Below are 19,985 nucleotides of genomic sequence, written 5' to 3'. Positions count from 1 at the left end.
TCGGCCTGTCCCTCCTAGCCTGTGTACCTGTATTTTTACACACCACTCTAATGGGTGTGGTGTGTTTTCTGAGCTCAGTACTGAATTGGAATCTGAAGGAGTAAGGGACATTTTGCAGAGGAGACTGGTGTCTTTTTCTGAGTTTGAGTTAACCACCTGTCTGGACTTTCCTCTGCTGAGCCAGATGCTGGGTGCAGACACCATCTCTCACATTCTGGAACTACCAGGAAGTATGTGTAACCTAGACACGCAGGCTGCTGCTTCTGTGAAGGCAATCAGAGCATGTTGTGGCCAGATCTCAGACCTTAGTGGTGTTTGAAACTCTGGGGTATTTCTACTTCAGGGCTGGTCCCAGGGACCAGGGGTTAGGCTCACAGGCTGCCTCAGTAAGACTTTCTGAACCTTAGATTCTCTTTTGTACAATGGACCATGCTATAGGTAGAGAGGAGTTTGTCAAGCCACAGAACGGTGCCAAGGCCTCCTAGAGAGAGCTGGCTGTGCCACCACAGTGTGTGCGTTTTTTGAGAAATACTGAGATGGCTGGGCCCTGGCATGCAGATTGAGAGCACTGTGTCGTTAGCCAATGGTGGATGCTGCCCATCCTCTGGGTGTACATTTAGGTCTAGAACTTTGACTATTCCTAGGGTCTGGGTAGTGATGCTGAAGGTTTGAGGGTGGCTCGTTCCTGGGACTTAAATGTTTTCCTTTTACCATGCAGAAAGGGGCTCCCCTTGGGTGGACCCAAGCTCAGTTTTTCCAGTATTTTAAGTTGGGCACCATGTCTCCCTCTTGCAAAACTGACACACCCAATAATGTCCTCTCCACCTGGTTTGTTGCATGGATATGCCCTGTAAGACTCAAGGCATTGTGACTTCTTCCTCATTGGAAATAAGCACACTCACTTGGGCCAACAACTTCACAAAACTTTACACAAAAGCTCCAAGTAGACTCTAAGTTGACCCTGCAGTGACGTCATTTGGCTCCAGTTGCATTTCAGTTTACCTCCCTAAGTGGAGAGCGCAGTGCCGGAAACTGACCAAACCTGCTTGCAAACACCAGAATGTATGCACAACCTGGGTCCATCCATGGAGTGGCTGCTGCCAGCGTGGCAGCATAGACACATGGCACAGATGCCAAACAGGAAGGGCCGCCATGAAGAATGATGGTGTAGTGGACGCCTGTGTTGGGGCTGCACCCTTTCCTGTCTCCACTTTGGGCATTGCCGTACAGAGTGAAGTCCACACTCTCTAGAAAGCCTGGCCCTTGCACTCCAAAATCTTCCCCAGAAACCAGTCACTAGCCCAGCTGGCACTGTCCCTGGGCAAGGCCATTCTGAGGTGGGTTCAGAGGGACAGGCCACAGGGCAAGGAGGAAGAGGACATGATTTTTTTCCATTTCTTGAAGCTGGTTCCTGCATTTTGGCCCCAAGAGGCTGGCCCCCAATTGTGGTATTTAGGCCACGGCTCCCAATGGTGGGATAGAGTTGCTTAAGGGAGGCATCAGTCAGAACATCTGGTACCTTGAGAGAAGAGCTGTTAGCTGGGGTTAGAGTCAGGTTCTGTAGAGATGGCCACTGACTATCCCCTGTAGATCTTAGCCACAGGCTGGTGGCAGACAGTAGTGGAGTACACCTGTGCAGACAGTAGTGGAGTACACCTGTGCAGACAGACAGTAGTGGAGTACACCTGTGCAGACAGACAGTAGTGGAGTACACCTGTGCAGGCAGTAGTGGAGTACACCTGTACAGACAGACAGTAGTGGAGTACACCTGTGCAGGCAGTAGTGGAGTACACCTGTGCAGACAGACAGTAGTGGAGTACACCTGTGCAGACAGACAGTAGTGGAGTACACCTGTGCAGACAGTAGTGGAGTACACCTGTGCAGACAGACAGTAGTGGAGTACATCTGTGCAGACAGACAGTAGTGGAGTACACCTGTGCAGACAGTAGTGGAGTACACCTATGCAGACAGTAGTGGAGTACACCTGTGCAGACAGTAGTGGACTACACCTGTGCAGACAGACAGTAGTGGAGTACACCTGTGCAGACAGTAGTGGAGTACACCTGTGCAGACAGACAGTAGTGGAGTACACCTGTGCAGACAGTAGTGGAGTACACCTGTGCAGACAGTAGTGGAGTACACCTGTGCAGACAGTAGTGGAGTACACCTGTGCAGACAGACAGTAGTGGAGTACACCTGTGCAGACAGACAGTAGTGGAGTACACCTGTGCAGACAGACAGTAGTGGAGTACACCTGTGCAGGCAGTAGTGGAGTACACCTGTGCAGGCAGTAGTGGAGACACCTGTGCTCCTGTTTTGTGTTCCCATATGCATCATTCCTTTCTCCCGTGTGGGTAGCTTACCTAACTCTGAGCCCATTTTTTTTAACCTATCCAATGGGAATAGCATGGTTACATGAGAGACCAACTGCAAGGCTTTTTGGGAGATGCAGCATATATGGAGATGCAGGTTGGGCAGGTGGCTGGTGGTTTCCCTCAGGCTATCATACAGAACTCATGAAAAGATTACCCTTGTTTCCAATAAGTAGCAATAGCTGACAGGAGAGCACAAGGTTAGGCTGCATTTGCGGGTGGGGTCAACAAAGCCACTGCAGGAGATACAAACTTTGCACCTACTGCTTGCCTGGATTTCCTAGAGCCTGGAACCCCCAAAGCTGTGGCCAGCAGGTATGGCCAACAGCCAGTGGCCAGCAGGCCTGCCTCTCAGTGGGGGGGGCCCATTAGGGCTAAACTCTTTTTGTGGGCATTTTATTTGCACACTTCACTGGAGTGGACACCAAAGAGGTTTTCAAGGGCTGCTAATTTCCCCAGTGATATCTTTTGTTGGGGTCTAGCCCCAGCCAGAGGCTTCATGCCATGAAAGCCAGCGCCTGACACAGACCCGGGCAGCAGGGTGACAATGAGGCCTCTATCTTCTTTAATCAGGTTCTAGTTGAATCTTACAGCAGAAGGAATTGGTATGGCACTCTGAGTCCCTGGGTAGCACGATACAGTAGTCCCCAAGGCTCTCATGGAGGCTGAAATAGTCCACCAGGTTGAGGGAGGGGGGTGGCCTTTGTCCCACTGGTCTCTCTAGAAAGCCAGCCTATCCTGAATGGGTCACCTGGTTGGCCTGGCCCATGGATACCACTGGGTATGTAGGGAGGTGGCCCACTCGGCTGTTAGCCTGTTCTTTAGTGACCTAATGAGTTTCTGTTCATGTCCTCCTCTGCAGACTGTGACTCCTATTGCAAGGCCTCCAAAGGGAAGTTGAAGATGAACATGAAGAAATACTGCAGGAAGGACTATGGTGAGTGTGTGCTGGGCTTCTCTGGGGGTGGCTTGCAAATGACTTGTGTCACAGAGTCCCTGGGACCCATGAAATCTCATCCCTGAGAATGCCTTGTCTCTTGAGAAGCCACAGGGGCCTGGACCTTCCCAGTTGTCCTGCACAGGGCCATCCAGACCAGTGAGGGCCATCGAAGCTGGGATTCCTAGCCTGGACTGTTAACTCTGCTCCAAAGGGCTATGTGGCTACAGCCCTCTCATTTGCTCTCTGGTCTTCTATGTCCTCATTCATACCCACCCTTTGTCTCAAGCCTTGCTCGAGTGAAGTTCTCCAGCATCAGAGTGGGTGAGAGCCATGGGTGTTTAGGGGTTCTCTTAGGCTGTGGCAAGATGAGGAGTCTGCACTATAAGCTATTCTACCCCCATCCTCCCGACCCTGAGGGCCCTGAGCAGTTCCTGAGGTTTTCAAAGGGAACCCATGCCACATGGGGATCCACATTGGACCAGCTGCTTGAGCCAGACTTACAGTTTTCTCCCTAACCAGGCTAGTAGCCAGGGCTTCTCAGTATATAGGAATTCATGATTAGGTACAAAGGAATTTTGAGACCTTCTGAAACCTCATTTTACAGTGAGCACACACACACATGCCCCTCACGTGAAGCCAGAAGCCAGACAGCCCCACTCATCACAGGCCATGTGGCTTTCCCCAGAACAAGTAAGAACAACATGCAGGGTTTAGGCACTGATTCACAAGTCACCAGGCTGTGGGCATCCAGATTCAAGCCTCACCTTCTACCAGGGGTCCACAGACAAACTTCTCAAAGAACAGACCCCTTAAAGAATGGCAGCCCAGAGCACTGCAGAAGTTTCCAGTGTCCACTGAGGAACAAACCCAGGTTTCCATGAGCTGGCTGGCCTTGAGAACTAAAGGAAGCACTTGCCTCCTTCAGGCTGGGGTGGCGGCTACAGGAGGAGCTGGACTCTCAGGTCTATCCCCCGTCTCTGCCAGAGACTGACAGAGGCAGGTCCCAGAACAGACCCTCCCAGAGTCTGTGGGCTGAGAACCCGAGCTTCTCTGCTCTCCTGAGCTTTGGCCTTGAAGCCTGATGGCTGCTGCTCCTGGCAAAGCCGAGGGCCGGGTGCAGTCAGGAATGATGTGAGGGCCAACTTACCACTCCCACCCCTTTGTCAGCTCTGGGCCAGGAATAGGATAGGCCTGCTTGAGGAAGAGTTGGTGGGGTTCAGTGTGGAGCTATCTGGGGAGGGGACTGGGTGGGCTGGGGTGGGGTAGGGAGCTATCTCTGATCCATAGTGTCGATTCTGGTCTTTAGACGGAAAGGGGGAAAGAAGTTACTAGCATGGATCCCATGTTCTACTTGACTCTTTTGGACTTAGTTTTGTTCTCCTCCACATAATATTCCAGGGTCACCCTGGTTAATGGTGACTTTCATGGATTTAAGACTGGGGCTTCCCTGACCCCACATGCAGGGGGTGTTCCTAGAGCCAGCAGGAGGTGTTCTTCTTGGCTAGGGAAGGGTTGGTTCTCTTGGTTCTCTACATTGGCCTTTCTTGTGTGGTATACCTTCTCGGCTGACAAAGCCTGAATGTGCCATGCCCCTAGTGTCACTTCCTAGCTCTGCTTTTCTCCTTCCCCAGCAGCCCCAGGAGGTTCTGAGTTCGTCTGTTTTCTGTTTCCCTAACAAAATATCTGAGGTATATTTCTGGCTCATGGTTCCTGATGTCTAAGAGCATGGCACCTGTGGCCACTCAGCTTCTAGTTGGCAAGGGGACTCAGGGAGCCAGGTATCTTGCACAATCTGCTCTTATACTGCTAACTACCTCTTATGGGGGCCTTCATGGGCATGGACCCCTCTGGACCCAGCACACCCCCAGAGGGCCTTCCCACGCCATAAAGGTTCTGGTGGAGACATCATGTTCTAAGCACTGCAGCGTTTCTGGCTCTAGGGCTGCCCTTATGCAATAAGGTTGTTTGAAATAAGGGTAGTCTCCTCACTGCTGCTGGTTGTCTACCATGGGGGTCACATAAGTTCCACGGAGGGCTCAGAAGAGCCATGCACCATGGGACATGGAGCCTGGTTTGAGAAGGTAGGGCTTAGGCAGCGTGGTGGGCAGGTGAGTACCGCAGGGGTTGCCCAGCAGTGTGAACCTTGCTGAGACTGGGGAAGCGTCTCTCATTGGACTTTGCTGGGCTGTGAGAATCTTCCAGTTATTCTTGGTTGACCCGCACAGCCTGGGTGAAGTGTGTCTAGGTGGCCCTTCTGTCCTCAGAAGATCTTGTCAGCCCAGGGAGAATATGGACTGGAGGACAGGAGAGAACCCGCCCAGATTCAGAGGAGGTGAGGCCAGGCCAAGGGAGCTGGCTCAGAGGCTGCCTAATCCCTGCTTGCTTGCTGACTGACACTCCGGCAGGGGGCCAATTAGGAAACAGGTTTCCTTCACATCCAGGGCACTTGGATGTTCCAGAAGCTGCTAATTAGAACCTGGGTTTTGCCACTCCTGCTGAGAGAAGAGCCTCTTTCTGCTGCAATTCCACCAAGTGAGGCTTGACCTGGGGCAGCTAGAGATCTCTGTTTCAGGCTCCACTAATCCTGGGTGGTAGCCAGTGTGCAGAAACCTACAGCCTGAGGAGGCCTATGGGAAGAGACTGGCTGGGCAGCCCGAGGTGTGTCAGGCCAAGCTTGAGTGGGTGGATACAGGGCAAGGCAAGAAAAACCAGGGGTCAGGGAGAGCCTCCTGGCAGGGCCTCAGCAGGCTGCTGGCCCCAATCTTGAGAGGACCCCCCCTTCCGGTGGGGAAGGTGGTTCCTTCCTTTCCCAGTCTGGACTTCACCAGTCTGGGCTTCTGTTTCCTCAGATCAAGGGGACATGATATGCAAGTGCCAGGCACCATGTCTACGGGGCTACTAGTCCATGGAGAGCAGGTCATCCATCACCTGTTCCCACCTCTGCTGAGCCACCTCAGTCCTCTGTTGCCCTCTAGGGGAATCGGCTTACCTTACAGATGCTCAAAAGCCAGTACCAAGCCACTGTAGAGCCCCTGCCCTGAAGACAGCTTTTATTCTTTGCAAGTCTCAGAAACACTCACTCTGGAAGGACCCTTCTTTTGTGGGATGGGGTGTTTCCCCTCACCACCACGACGGCATCCCCTGCCAGCCCAGACAGAGGAGCTGCCTACCCTGAGACTCCTTCACTTGGAGTCCCATTGCCCTGCCCCTGAGGTCAAGTGCTCTGGCCCTCCACTTCATGGGTGTCTCTTTTCCCTAGTTCCTCTGCTTCTTGGGGAAAGGTTCCTCTGACGTGTCACACCTTTAACTTTGTACAGTGCCCCCCCACTGCATTGAGCTGCTTCTCACGACACTACCAACCTGCAACACAACACACACGTGTGGTGGCCCTGTCATAGGGACCGAGGTAGTCCTAATACTTTGTCCCATTGCCACCCTCAAGATCTTCCCTCTGCACACAGTCACTAAGAAGAGTCTTAGGCCCTGCCCTGTGTACTGCAACCACAGATCTGCATGGCACGTGGGCTGGCCCTCAGGGAGTATGCATTTGGGAGAGACATACATGATGAGAGCCCCAGAAGCAGCCTGAGTGAGGCTGTCCAGGGCCTGGCTTGGCTTTATGGAGGAAGGAGTCTGGATGGCCTGGACCCACAAAGCAGGGGTCCCTAGTAGAGGGACAGTGCCTATGCACAGAAGCAGGAAACTGGCTGGTAGGTTCTAAGAATCGGGAGGGCAGGGGTGCTGGGTACAAGGGGGTAGAGAGGTGGTGGGGAGACATCAGCATTGGCCTGCTGGGTGCTTACATCTGTGAGCAGAAACCACTGTGACCCCACTGAGGGTGACGCCTGTCCCCTAGCAGCTGCCCAGGGAGCCCAAGTGTCCTCTTCCTTCTCCCTGGGATGCACATCAGCTCTTCTTGTGAAAGGTGAGATCATCTTCCTCTTGCCAATTCTTGGAAAAGTGCTTCATTCCCAGAAATGTTTATTAGTCACCCCCTTGTTGAAAGACGTTTTGGCACTACTGGATGGAAAACTGAAGATGCTTTCACACGAGCTTCAAGTGTTCCACCTGACAGCCTATGCCGTGGTTTCAGAGGATGCAGCTTGAGGGGAAGTGGGCAGGCATCTTGGCCCCATGTGGCATGTGTCTGTGGCCCAGGTGGCCTCTGGTATATCTCAGCATGACTTTGTGCCTAGGAACTTCTGGGGTCAGTGAAAATGTAGTAGGGTGAGGATAGCTGAGCCAGGAATGGGCTCCCCCACTGGCCCTTGGGAATACCTGCTAGCCCTGCCTCACTCTTATCCTGGTGCTCATCAGCCACATGGGAGGGAGGGCGGGAGGAGTTCTTAATCCTGTGGTTCACCAAGACTCAGCGAGGTAAAATAGCAAGCCTTGTATTGGGTGCTCTGGGATTCCAGGCCTGAGCTTTCTCCTTCCTCATGCTGGTGACTTAGCCTTTGGCAGCCTAGGAGAGACATAACAGTTCTTAGAGGGCTCACAAGTTCATATGCTAGTGGGATGCTGACTCTCAGCTCCAGATCAGACTTGGAAGAAAAGCAACAGGAACATCTTGATGGGCAAGGAAGAAGGTGTTCTTCCCATGGTGGGGAGCCCCTGAGCTGATGGACAGAGATGACAACATATTAAGAGATGGTAGTGATGATGGTGGCAGAGATGGAGGAAGGCTGTGGGGAGATGGATTTGTGGTGGGGAGCAGGGAAGAGGCAGCTGTGGGAGTGAGTGGATTAGAGGGTGCTGAAATGGGTCAGATGGTTGCTCGTGGAGACGGTACGGTCATGGTGGAAGTTCTGTTTTGAACAGCAGGGCCCAGTGCTAGCCCAGCTCTTGTGTCTTGGATTAAACTGGGAATAAGGGGTTGGGGTCTCCTTGCTGTGGACATGGGGTTTTGCCACCTCATGAGCATTCTCTCTCCTTCTCAGTGACCCTGGGATCAAGTGTTTCTCAGCAGCCGTGTCGTGGGGATGAGCTTACTGCATCTATGCCAGTGACACTGGGTATGGGCACAGGTATTAGAGTGCCCCAGGGCTGTCTTTTCAAGGCAAGGCTCTGATGTGAGCCAAAGGCTGCTGGTAGTGATTTCTGGAAGAGCCATGTCACCCAGACATCCTCTGGTTGAGAGAATGGGATGCATGTGGCATGGTGTTTCAGAGGCTTGCTGACCCTCCCTGGGGTCACCGGCCTCCCGAGGATCCTCCTGTTTCCCCAGCAGATGTGACCCCCCCTCCTGAAGAGTGCCAGCCACATATGGATGCCAGATGTGGGGCTGGATCTGTATGAGTCAGCCTGAGGTTGTGGAATGTGGGTGACCACCAGGTTGGGCTGGAAAGGCCAGGCAGCCCCAGTGACAGCTGGACAGCAAAGGTTCTGTGCCCACAAGAAAGTGCCCCCCTGGGGAGCCAGGTGGGGGTGGGGACAAGCAGGGTGACTCTGCAGCCCTTCCCAGCCTTGAGCTGGCCTCCTGCCATTGTCAGCCAATCCAGAAAGGGGAGATGGCTTTTCTGAGTGTGGGTAGCACCAGGCCCTCATCTGCCTGTGTGCAGGTCTGTCTTGTCTTTGTTGTTTGTTTTTTGATTTTTGCTCCTTGTGGTCTCCTGTGTTTTGTAGGAGGGAGACACGGCTCGGGGTGATTCAGAGAAACCAGAGGTTATCTGGGGAAGGGTGTCTTTTTCTGTTTCACAGAGGCTCAGAGTGGATGGTCTAGCCTGAGTCTAGTGAGCCAGGGTAGAGTTGGGTTAGGCATCCCAGGGACTGCAGTCTCTGGTTGGTGCCAGTCTCTGGTCCCAGGCTTCCTTGCCAGCAATCTTCATAGACATACCAGTTTCTCTCTACCTGTAGACTCAGAGGATGCCCTCAAGCAGCCTTCAGGGATATGAGAAGCATGACCTGAGCTTACCATACCTCCCAAGCTCTCTCACACTAACTGCTTAATCCATGGAGACCAGTTCTGCTGCCAGTCATGGCAGAGCAGGGTTAGTGTGTAGCATGGCTAGCTTTGTACTATGGTTCCTGGAATAGGGCCCCAGGAACTTTATGTCTCCTGGGAGAAGCAAGTTTGGAGGGTGGTTTAACTTTAAGGAACTTGTGTTTAGAAGCCAAGCCCATTATGAATGAGGCATGCTGGTTTTGATCCAACATGGGACAGAACTCCAGATGTAGGTATCTTGGGGCAGCTTGGTAGTGCCATTCCAGGCAAAGCATCTGGGAAGATGGGGCTGATCTTTATTCATACGTAGCTTCCTGGAGCTGGATCCTCAAGGGGGAAATGAAGGTTAGCAACACTTACCTGAGGTGTTTTTATGCCCTGCCCTCTTCTGTAGAGTGGGTATTAATCTGCTGTCCTGAGCTGTCCAGAAACCCCTTCAGCACTAGACTTTCAGTGAATCCTGGAGGGGGTTGGAGGGTGATGAGGGCCTGGACCTAAGTCATACAGGAGAGGCTATTTGCCACCTCCTCTCCTTCAGAGGCTCGAGCCCATCTTTCCAAGACCTCTGACGTGAGGATCACTCATCGTCTACTCTCCCATAGGAAGGTTCTGAATTAACACCCAGCAGGTTTTGCTCTTTCCAGTGTCCCTTTGGATGTGGCTGGTTGGGTAGGCTGTGGGTCCAGCCAGTGTGGGAGACAGGTTTGGGTGTCTGGAGAAGCTCATGAGAGCGTGCAAGGTGTTCTGATGTGGGATGTCCTCTGGCAGCCCAGTTTAGCTGAAGAGGCAAGCAGAGGGACAAGGACCAGGAGGGCTTCTGTGCAGCAGAGGCCAGTCCTCCAGAGAAGGCCATCCCAGCCTCACACTTGTGAATCAGAGTGCAGTGGATGTTACGGTTTGCAGAGGAAATGCCTCCCAAAGGTTGGGAACTCAGGCAGGGAGACCTGACTGAAGTGAGTGGGTCCTGGGGCTGTACCCATGCAAACCACATCTTGTCCCTTGCTTGCTCTCTGCTTCCTGGCTGGCAGAAGCCAAGCAAGTGTGCTCAGCATGTTCTTGCCACCATGTTTGGCTTTACCATTGGACCTTAAGCACCGGAGTCTGCGGGGAGCAAGCACCACAACCTCCCAGTCTGTAGTCCCAGCTAAAGTGTCTCCTCCTCTAAGTTGATTGTGCAGCTATTTTGCCACAGTAACACAAAGATCATTGACACAGTGGGTTGAGCCAGGTAGGTTACCTTTTGCTCGGGGCCAGGACTAATGCCTTCCTCTAAGATGGCTTTCAGATGTCGCTTACTCATCTTGCCCCTCTCAAGAATGGAGTAGCAGGAGGCAGCAGCTAGGATTTCAAGGCTGTGTGGCTGGCTGCTGGGTCTCATCAGGGTGTGTCCCTACCTTACTGATGAGTAGTAGGCATGACTGCTACTACGTCTTATGTGTCAGTCCCAGGCTGCACTCTCCACAGGTGCCACTCTTCTCCATATAGAAGCCCTGGGAGCAGGGCTTGACGCTGGCCTTGCAGTGCGGACAAGGCTGCATTTCATGGAAGCAGCTGGGGCTCAAGCCATGTTCTTTCCACCTGGAGATTTATAGGGCTTTTGATTTTAATGGTTTCTGTGGGAACCATTGGTGTCCTCCCCCATCTTTCCTGGCTGCAGTCTCTGAGGCAGGCGGGTGACAACCTTTCCTTAGCTAGACTGGCCCAACAGGAAAGTATAGGTGGGTCGGGAGGGGAGGGGAAGCAAGGGGCAGCCCTTAGGAGGGGTAGCTGTGGGTGGCCCCTAGGGCCTACTCTGAGCAGCCTATAAATCCTGGAAAGCTCTGGAAGGCAAGAAGCTTCCCCCACAGAAGTGCTGGAGAGAGGGGAGTGGTCTAAGGGAACAGTTGTTGCCTGCTGAGTCTCTGGCCCAGCAGGTGGCTTCTGCTGTACTGGGCCTTCCTCTCTGGCTGTGGGTTCTCAGCCAGCCATGAATTAGCCAAGAGATGTATCTGCCTTCTCTTCATAGAACTCAGCCTAGGTGGGGACCTTTGACCTCTGTGTGGGGCCATCAACTCCTGTTCCCTCCTGCCGATGCCTAGGCCTTGGGAGGCCTGGAGCTCCTTGCAGGCCCTCATGCCCCTGGTCCAGAGCTGGAGAGGGGCCGGAAGGGATGTGGGTTTTGAGTGAGCTGGTTCTAGGGAGAGAACAGCAAGTTTCCCCATGGAGGCTCTAAGCTCAGAGTATGGCCAGGGGCTCCCCACATTTCCTTGAATGGCCTGGGATTTCCCAGACACTGGACTTAGTAGGAAGCTGGGGCCTTTGGGAAGGGTGGCCTGGAACTGCAGCTGGGGATATGTGTAGGCAGCGGGCTGGATTCTGCAATCTGTGCCCAAGGGAGACATGGCTCCAAGAAACTGGCTGCCCTCGGCCTGCACCTTAGAAATTTTTCTCTACCCTTGGCCTTCTACCCAGCCCCTACCCCAGGAGCAACACAGGTGGCTTTTTGCTAAGTCTGACTCCCATAGGCTTGGTTCTCAGAGTTCTCATCCCGAGCCATAGCTGGGCTCTGCCACGGGAACTGAACAGTTGCCTCTGCTAGTTGGAGATGTAGGGCTAGAACTCAGGTAAGGGATGGTGGGCTTTGTGGTTTACCTAGCCCTGGTGACTGAGAAACATGCTTAGCATGGAAGTTCTTTCTGTGAACCAGGAAATTGCCTCACCTAGCTACAAGGTGCTAAGTTCTGGACTGCTATAACAGAGGGCTTGGCCTCCTGTCCAAGTTTTAGGCAGTCCCCCAAATCCCTCCCTGCTGTTAGACTTTCTCAAAGTGTCTCCTTAGAGATGAGGGTTTTCTCTGCTCCATCCCATGGCTGGTTCCTCCCCAAGGAGCTCAGCTGGGGTTGTACGCAGCTTGGGAGACTCTTCTAGCATTGGCTTTACCTGAGCCAACCATGCTGAGGCACAGACGGTGGGGGACATCCACTCGTCTCAGCTGGTGCCGCTGAACTGGAGGAGTTCAGGGAGGGAGGGTAGGTCTGTGGTGTGGAGTCCCTTCCATACAGCAAGGGCCTGGAGCACAGGCCGGTGTCTGCCTCGTGGGCCCTCCTGGCCCTGCCCCAGAGCTGCTCCACTCTGGCTCATAGCTGAGATCTTCCATCCCATCAGCAGCAACTTCGTAATTTAAGAACTCCCAGGGTGCGCCCCATATCCACGGCCACCTTTCTATGGGTCATCTCCTTTCTGAATGGAGGAGACTACAAATAAACCCCATGTTCCAAACCTTGTACAGGACAATGTCAGATTATTAGCCTTAAAATGGGAGCTTAGCACTTGGGCTAATAGGTGGGGGGCAGGTTTCATTGTGTGGCCATTTGCCGTGCTCTGAGAAGTACAGCTGACTGTATAGAAACCTATGGATTGCAGTGTGGGTGGGGAAGAATTCTAAGATCGAGGTGCCAGCAGAGCCAGTATCTGGCAAGGGCTGTTCCCTGCTTCCCAAATGCCGCCTTGTTGCTGTGGCATCATATCATGAGAAGGGCAAGGGCTCTTTTAAGCCTTTGAGAGGGGCACTGATCTGCTCATGAGGGTGGAGCCCACATACTGCAATTATTTTTGAGGCCTCGAAACTTCCATCCACACCCCCCACTCCTAATACTGACATCTGGGAGGGCCACCAATATGAAGATCAGAATAGGGTGTTAAGACTGGCAGAGCTGCCGGGCGGTGGTGGTGCACGCCTTTAATCCCAGCACTCGGGCGGCAGAGGCAGGCGGATCTCTGTGAGTTCCAGGCCAGGCTGGACCGACAGCCTCCAAAACAATACAGAGAAACCCTGTCTCGTAAAAACCAAAAAAAAAAAAAAAAAAAAAAAAGACTGGCAGAGCTGCTGATAAACTGTACAGTCACCTGGCCATGTGGTATCAGATACTCACATCTAGGTACAGTCTGGAGACCTTGGTCACTCCTGATCAGACGTGGCAGCCAGCAGCCAGTCAGAGGTGACAGCAGCCCTGGTGTGTGCCACGCGGCTGCTAGAGCTCACACTCCCTGAGCGCATAGAGCAGGTCTGTTTGAGGTCACTGTTGTGATGTGTATTTTGAATCTTTTCAGCAGTATGTGCACTGCAGGGACTTGGCCCATGCGCTGCATGTGCAGCTCATACTTGGTGGGCTTTGTAATGTGCAGAGGCGTTGCCAAGGGCAGCGGAAATGTGGATTTTTTTCCCAGCATAATCACATGAATCCTACTGCCACCCTCCCCTGCCCCTGGGCCTATGCTGTTTCAGCCTACAGCCCCAGAAGCAGCTAGATCTGTTGGCTTACAAATGTCATTTCTTCAACCTCTTAATTCTTGAACATAGCAGTATGCAGTAGGGACCTTCCTGCTCAGATGAAACAGGTCCTCATGAGGTCTGCGTTAGTAGTTTCTAAGAAGCCTAGGCAGAGGCTGCCTGCCTTTCCAGAATAATTCACTAGGTGAGAGAGGTCTGCGGTAAGGGTAGGCTTGTGATGTTCATCTTGGGGAATGTGGGGATCCAGTCCAAGCTAGACCTTGTCCGGCCAGCTCTTACCTTGGTCTCTTTTCTGTAAAGCTAAGACACTTCCAAGCCTGTTCATCAGCCTGATGCCCCAGACTCTCTGTGTGCCATCATCTCTTAAGGGCACCAGTTACACTAGAATAGGGCCACCCTCATGACCTCATCATAATTGCCCTGGAAAGGCCCTGTCGTTAGATCCAGTCAGTGCTCTGAGTCTGAGATTAGCTGCATCTCCAAGGACCCAACCAGAGGAACTTCCACACATCCAGCCCATGTCTGACAGGAAAACACTGGCTGGCTGAGGACTGCCACACAGGGAAACTGCTGTGTCCCCAGAGAGGCTCATTCTGTATTCAGCTCAGTCCCCGGGAAGGAAACCAGGGCCCTGTGGTAACTCTCCTGATCCCTTAGCTAAGGGCACTCAGTTGCCACGGTGACCTCTGTCTGCAGTCACTTCTCTAGGTTGGAGGGCTTCTCCACCCCCACCTCAGAGTTCACACTGAGTGTTGAGTCCCTTGGTGACAAAAACATGGAAATGGTTGCCATGGCAGCCATTCTTTGGAGCCCTCAGACTGAAGTGCAAAGTTCAGGATGCCCAGGAACAGCTGAAATGAAAATATGGGAAAATCTGCTCCCTCCCTCACCCAGGAGGGGGAGTTGGAGCATCTGGTGCCCTTCTGCACCCAGCTGTCTGCTCTCTGTCTTAGTACCTTGGCCAGCAAGTGTGGCCACAGGCGGGAGGTGATGAGCTGGGCTTCTCTGGGGCCATGAAGCCGCCGCTGCTCTTTCTCAGGAGGGCGCAGTACGCTCCGCTCCGTGGTAGGGTAATCTTCATTGTAGTCCATGTGGGATGGCGTGAACAGGGTGTGTGACATAGGGGGTGAGCACAGGAAAGAGGTCCTGACTGCGGGGATGGAAAAGACGGCTGCTTCCCTTGGATGAGGCTGAGCATAGCTGAGGCCTTCTCTAGGAGTCTCCTGAACTGCAGCGGGAAAATGGCAGTGTGTCCCTCCTTCTCCAGCAATTCCCAAGTAGGCTCTACGATGGGCCACCCAAAGGGTTCAGCAGCCAGCAATGTTTGAGAAGCCAACACATACATATGACCCATCACGTACAGGCTCCCCAAAGCCTTGTACCAAGGAAATTCTTGAAGGGAACCTGGTGCTGCACCCACCTATTTGAATAAAGGTCCTCCATCTTTCTTGTGTGTACACAAAGGTGTGTGTTTGTGTGTGTACCAGTATACGTGCATGTGTGTAGGTCAGAAGTTAGGTTTGGGTGTCTTCCTTTGTTGCTCTCACTCAACCTGGAACAGGCCAGGCCCCAAGGACCCACCTGCCTTCACACCCCCCAGCCCAGCACTGGAATTGTAGGCAAGCTGCTGCTTTGTCCATGAGTTCTGAACTCATGTCCCCAGTGCTTGTCTGGCAAATGCTGAGCCACCTCCCAGCCTTCTCCTTGAAAATGCCTCGTACTGTCCCCCGTAGCAGCATTTATCCTCAGTCTTAGGGGCCAGCAGCATCGGCGACCCTGGGGAGTGTGTGTGAAACGGAGGTCTCTGGGCTTCACCCAGTTCTGTTAAATCAGAAGCCTAGGGGTAGAGCCAGCAGTATTTTTGGAAGCTCTCCAGGGGAGTCTGGCACACTCTGGTTTGAGAACCCCTGTAGCAGGGGAAATCCTGGCAGAAGATTTGTGGGGGCAGGGGTGGGGGTAGTGTTGAAGCTGAGAGGCTCCAAGGGAGATGAGCAGCCTGGTGGGGAGGTTTGAGGGCTGCAGCCGACTCATGACCCTGGAAAAGCACTCTGGCCACCTGGCAGGTTCTTTTGCTACTGGTCACTGAGATCCCATGATGGGCTTTCAATTGTGTTGAAGTAAGGGGGTGTTGTGGGTGCATTCTAAAGCTTGGGGTGAAGTGATAGGAACATTTGGAAGTATAGGCATGTGGGATGGTCATCTTTTCCAGACTCTGAGGGGTCAGCACTGCTGTCATTGAGACCACCTGTCCTCAGGGGCAGGATCTTACCCAGAGAGCTAGGGGTATGCTTAATTTGTCTAGTCCTGCTTCCCAAGTCTCCTTTGTGGACCTCAACATCTCACAAGATGGCAATTGTCCCGAGAGGCGGTATTAGGTGGCACCTTCAGCAACGGTAGGAGCAACACTTCTTGAAGTAGTGGCAGGTGGGGTTCTGGAATCTGCTTTGCTACAGCTCACCCGCTGCCAGCTGGGGAGCCCACTGCAGTCCCTTTCCAGACCCCACTCTTTTCTCCAGGTTCTTATAAGGCATAGTGCAGGTAGGGCCCATCCCCATCCCAGGACCTGGGCACCTGGCTGCTCTTCCCAGCCTTGGCCCACACCCCTGCTTGCTTCCTTGTAGCTGTCCAGATCCACATCCTGAAGGCGGACAAAGCAGGGGACTGGTGGAAGTTCACGGTGAACATCATCTCCGTGTACAAGCAGGGAACAAGTCGTATTCGCCGTGGTGACCAGAGCTTGTGGATCCGCTCACGAGACATCGCCTGCAAATGCCCCAAAATCAAGCCCCTCAAGAAATACCTGCTGCTGGGCAATGCCGAGGACTCGCCTGACCAGAGTGGTATCGTGGCAGACAAGAGCAGCCTGGTGATCCAGTGGCGGGACACATGGGCACGGCGGCTGCGCAAGTTCCAGCAGCGGGAGAAGAAGGGCAAGTGCAAGAAGGCCTAGCGCGGAGGAGGCGCAGGCGCTAGGAGGGCGGGCAGGGCGCTGGCAGGGGCTGGCAGCCTTGGACTTGGCCTGCCAGGGTTTTCCCGGGGAGGGGGTGGGGCGGGGGCGGGGCGAAGTCTGAGTGGGGCGGGGCCCTCAGCGGCTCCGCCCCAGCCCCACCCTCATACCCCTGGCTGTGCCCTTGTGCGCATGGCAGAAAGTACCCTGTATTGACAGGCCAGGCCCTGGAGAAATGAGGACAAGACATAGCTACCTCATGGCGCTCCTTCCAGAACAGAGATGCGCTTCCCTAGGGCTAGGTGAGGGTTGCTGTAGAGGGGCTGGGGGCACCCAGCTCTAGGTCCCGGGCACAGAAAGGCACAGTGGACCACAGTCACTGTGTTTGATGGTTATTGAAGGGGATGTGAGAAGAACTGTGAATTTTTGGGCCTGCAGCCTGGGCAGGGGCAACCAGTCCACCACAAGACACTAGTCATGCCCCCTTCCTTTCTCCATCACCTGCTGTCTTAAGAATTCCCACTGGACCCCAAACTTTGACAACAGGTCCCTATGTCAAAGGGCCAGATGGCACTGGGATCAGCCAGCTTCAAGTCTCCACTGCCACCTGCTGGGCTGGTCTCCTGGGTGGAGTTCCCCGTCTGTAGGGAGGGGAGGCCCCTCCTGGAACCTGCCCTACCCAAGTGGGGCTGGCCCAGGCTCCTGGCCCATCAGAGGGCCTAGGGCCTAAGGACACCCCTGAAGCCCAAGCCGGGTGGTCACTGCCTTTGCTGGAGCTGCCTGTGGGAGGAGGCATTGCAAACCAAAACCTCCCAGAGAGTTTCCTTTCTGGAAACTTGGAAACAGCCCCTTTTATGACATTTTCCAGGGGAGGGGGAGGGGGGTGCTGGCGGGGTTTAGGGCAATGACATTATTTGTGTAATGACATCAACTCCCACAAGGCCTCACAGCAATGTCAACAGCTGGAAAGGGCCTGGTCAGGCCTGGAATGCCAGCAACTTGGCCCAGGCTTGGGGGAAGGGGCTTGCTTAAGTCAGGACCAGGGGTTGCTGCTTAGCAAGGTGCCTGAGTGTCCAAGCTGCAGGCAGGCAAGGCCAGGAGAAGTCAGGTTGCAGAGGTCCATGGAAGCTGTGACCCCTTACTGTTGCTACCCTCCCCGCTGTCTCCCAAAGGGAAGAACAGGCTCCTGGGTTAATAAGTCCACTGTAGCCCACAGCTGTCTTGGTCTAGCCTGGGCGGTCTCGTCCATTCCTCTCTGGCTGCCTCTGTGGCAGTCGCTGGGTCTTCCTGTGTGCCTAGCCCTCTTTTCTCTTGGAGCCTTACTGTCCTCACACAGGCAGCTCCACACTTCTCTTCTGGCTGCTTCACAGCCCCCTTGTGTCTCTCCCTGAATCCCTGCACTCGGGCCTCCAGCCTCACGCCCCGCACACTGGATGAGAGGCCTGGCTTCCCTCTCAGTCAGGAAATTGGTTTCATTTCCCCTGCCCATTTGGCTGCCCCAAAGGGCCATACCAGGAGTGAAACTCAGCCCCTCAGTGACACGACTCCCTCTGCTTCTCCCACGTCTGCCCACGTCACCACTGCCATTTACTGAGCACCCGCTCGGTGCCAGGCACTTTACGCATATGCTCCTGGCCTGTCTTCATCACAAACCCACAAGGCAGGGATTCTTGTCCTCATTTTCACCAACGAAGAAATGTGTGCACATGCCCGAGCTCACACCAGCCTCGGGACTCAGACCCTGGCCTCACCGTAGTTGCACACAAGCTCTGTCAGCCCACTGGGCACTCACTTCCACAGTGGGCGGGGCTTTTCACTGAGACCCAGGCAGCTGGTCCTTAGAGAATGAATGTTAAGGATATGAGTAGGTCTAGGACAGACAAAGTGACACTTTCAGAGGAGGTATCAAGAGTGGTCGGGGACAAGGAATGGCTTCCTAGAGGACAGCCCCAGGAAGTCCCAGGGTCTGGGGAGACAGGGGTCGGCCATCTGAGAGGGCCTAGAAAGGTTTCTTGGCTGCTTCAAGTGTGGGAAGGCAGGCTTTAAGGCTTCGGAGAGGCTGGCAGGAAGCACATAGACCTGCCTGGGAAGGGTCATGTGGCTTCCCTGGTCCAGGCCTGACACTGGGGGAAGGGTGTCAAGGGCCACTATCAGGGCTCAGACAGCCAGTGTGGCTCCCGCCCTGGTCAGCTTTGACCTACAAGCCTTAAGTCCTAGCCTCACCTGGTATCCACTGAAGCCCCTTAACTAGCGCCAGGGGCCAGCTAAGCAGCAAGACGTCTTGCTGGAAATCCACCAAGGCATCCTGCCCTGCCCCGCCCCACCTCTGATTGCCTGGGCAGATGAGCCAGGTTATGGATGAGGTCACAGCTGCCACCTCTGTAACTAGCCTGAATTCACCCCACCTCTCCTCTGCCTGAGAGCCAGCGTTGGGGAAGCAGCTGTCTGTCTTCCTCCTACCCTCGGCCCCACCTGAGGAGGAGATGAAAGGGGGAAGGAGGCATCCTAGTGTACAGTTAGGGAGGGATGCAAAAATGGAGGTAGGTCTTTGAGTTTGAGAGTATTAACAGAGTTGTGATATGTAGGTCTTTGAGGAAAGCCGTACCGGTCAGTCACTTACCAGTCAAGATGCCCCAGCTGAGTGTCTGCTTTCCAGATGGGCCATCTGCTGCCCCTGCCATCAGAATGCCTCCTTTGCTGACATGCAGTCACATGGTGGTGTGGGGTTAAGGAAATGGCATGCTCCTGGACACTCCTGTGGCCTCTGGGCCAGACCTTCTTGTCCTGGAAAGCAGGGCAGGAGGCAGGACCATCGGGCTCCTTCAGATGGGAGGGCCAGATACCCGAGGCAAAGTCCTGGGAGGCTGGAGTGGCCTGAGGGCTTTAGAAGCTTTCTAGAACTCTGCCTCAGTAGCTACACACAGGCAATGAGTACAGGTCATCTTAGAATTGCCCCAAGCTGGAACAAGACTGAGAAAAAGAAACCCTTAGGGACTGACTTGAGGAGCAGTTCCTTTAGGACTCCTCCATCCAGGAAGCCTAGAGAGTGGGCAAGTTAGGCTCACTGATGGACCATGGTTCACAGACAGACAACCCTGTGGACCAGAGCCATGCCATACCCCAGGGGTATGAAAACTGTCTTTGTGGGGCCTTGCCCCTGCCAAAACTAAGCCAGCCTCACCTCTGTGTCAGTGGACACCTTCCCCTTTCCCGCCCTGGATACCCCCAGCCTCCCTCTGTACCGATTCTGCTCACTCAGAATTGTAAATGTTTAGTTGTGACCATGACATATTGTTTGGGTCAGTGTTCCTTTCCAATGCATACTAATATATTATGGTTATTATATATGAATATATTTAATGACATGGAGGAAGTTGTGGATTTTCTTTTTTTTAAGGTTTTTTTTGTTGTTGTTGTTGTTAGAGTTGTAATGAACCCAGATGGAACTTGTAACGTGGGCTCTACATGATAGAACTAAATTCAGATATCATTAAATAAACTCTTGTATACGG

At 53.7% G+C, this 19,985-nt stretch overlaps 1 protein-coding gene across 2 annotated transcripts in view; it reads left to right on the top strand.

The window, feature by feature from the left end:
- The window catches only part of Ntn1 (netrin 1), a 186,961-nt gene extending 166,976 nt beyond the window's left edge, over positions 1 to 19,985 (top strand). For both annotated transcript variants that reach the window (XM_040748911.1, XM_005067594.4), the window contains exons 6-7: positions 3,235 to 3,309; positions 16,148 to 19,985. In XM_040748911.1, coding sequence (XP_040604845.1) covers positions 3,235 to 3,309; positions 16,148 to 16,476 — 404 coding nt within the window. In that variant the 3' untranslated portion in view covers positions 16,477 to 19,985. The remainder of the gene's footprint in view (positions 1 to 3,234; positions 3,310 to 16,147) is intronic.

The sequence above is a fragment of the Mesocricetus auratus genome, unplaced genomic scaffold, assembly GCF_017639785.1.
Source record: "Mesocricetus auratus isolate SY011 unplaced genomic scaffold, BCM_Maur_2.0 Super-Scaffold_100007, whole genome shotgun sequence".
Lineage (NCBI taxonomy): Eukaryota > Metazoa > Chordata > Mammalia > Rodentia > Cricetidae > Mesocricetus > Mesocricetus auratus.
This window is presented reverse-complemented; position numbering and strand designations above follow the sequence as displayed.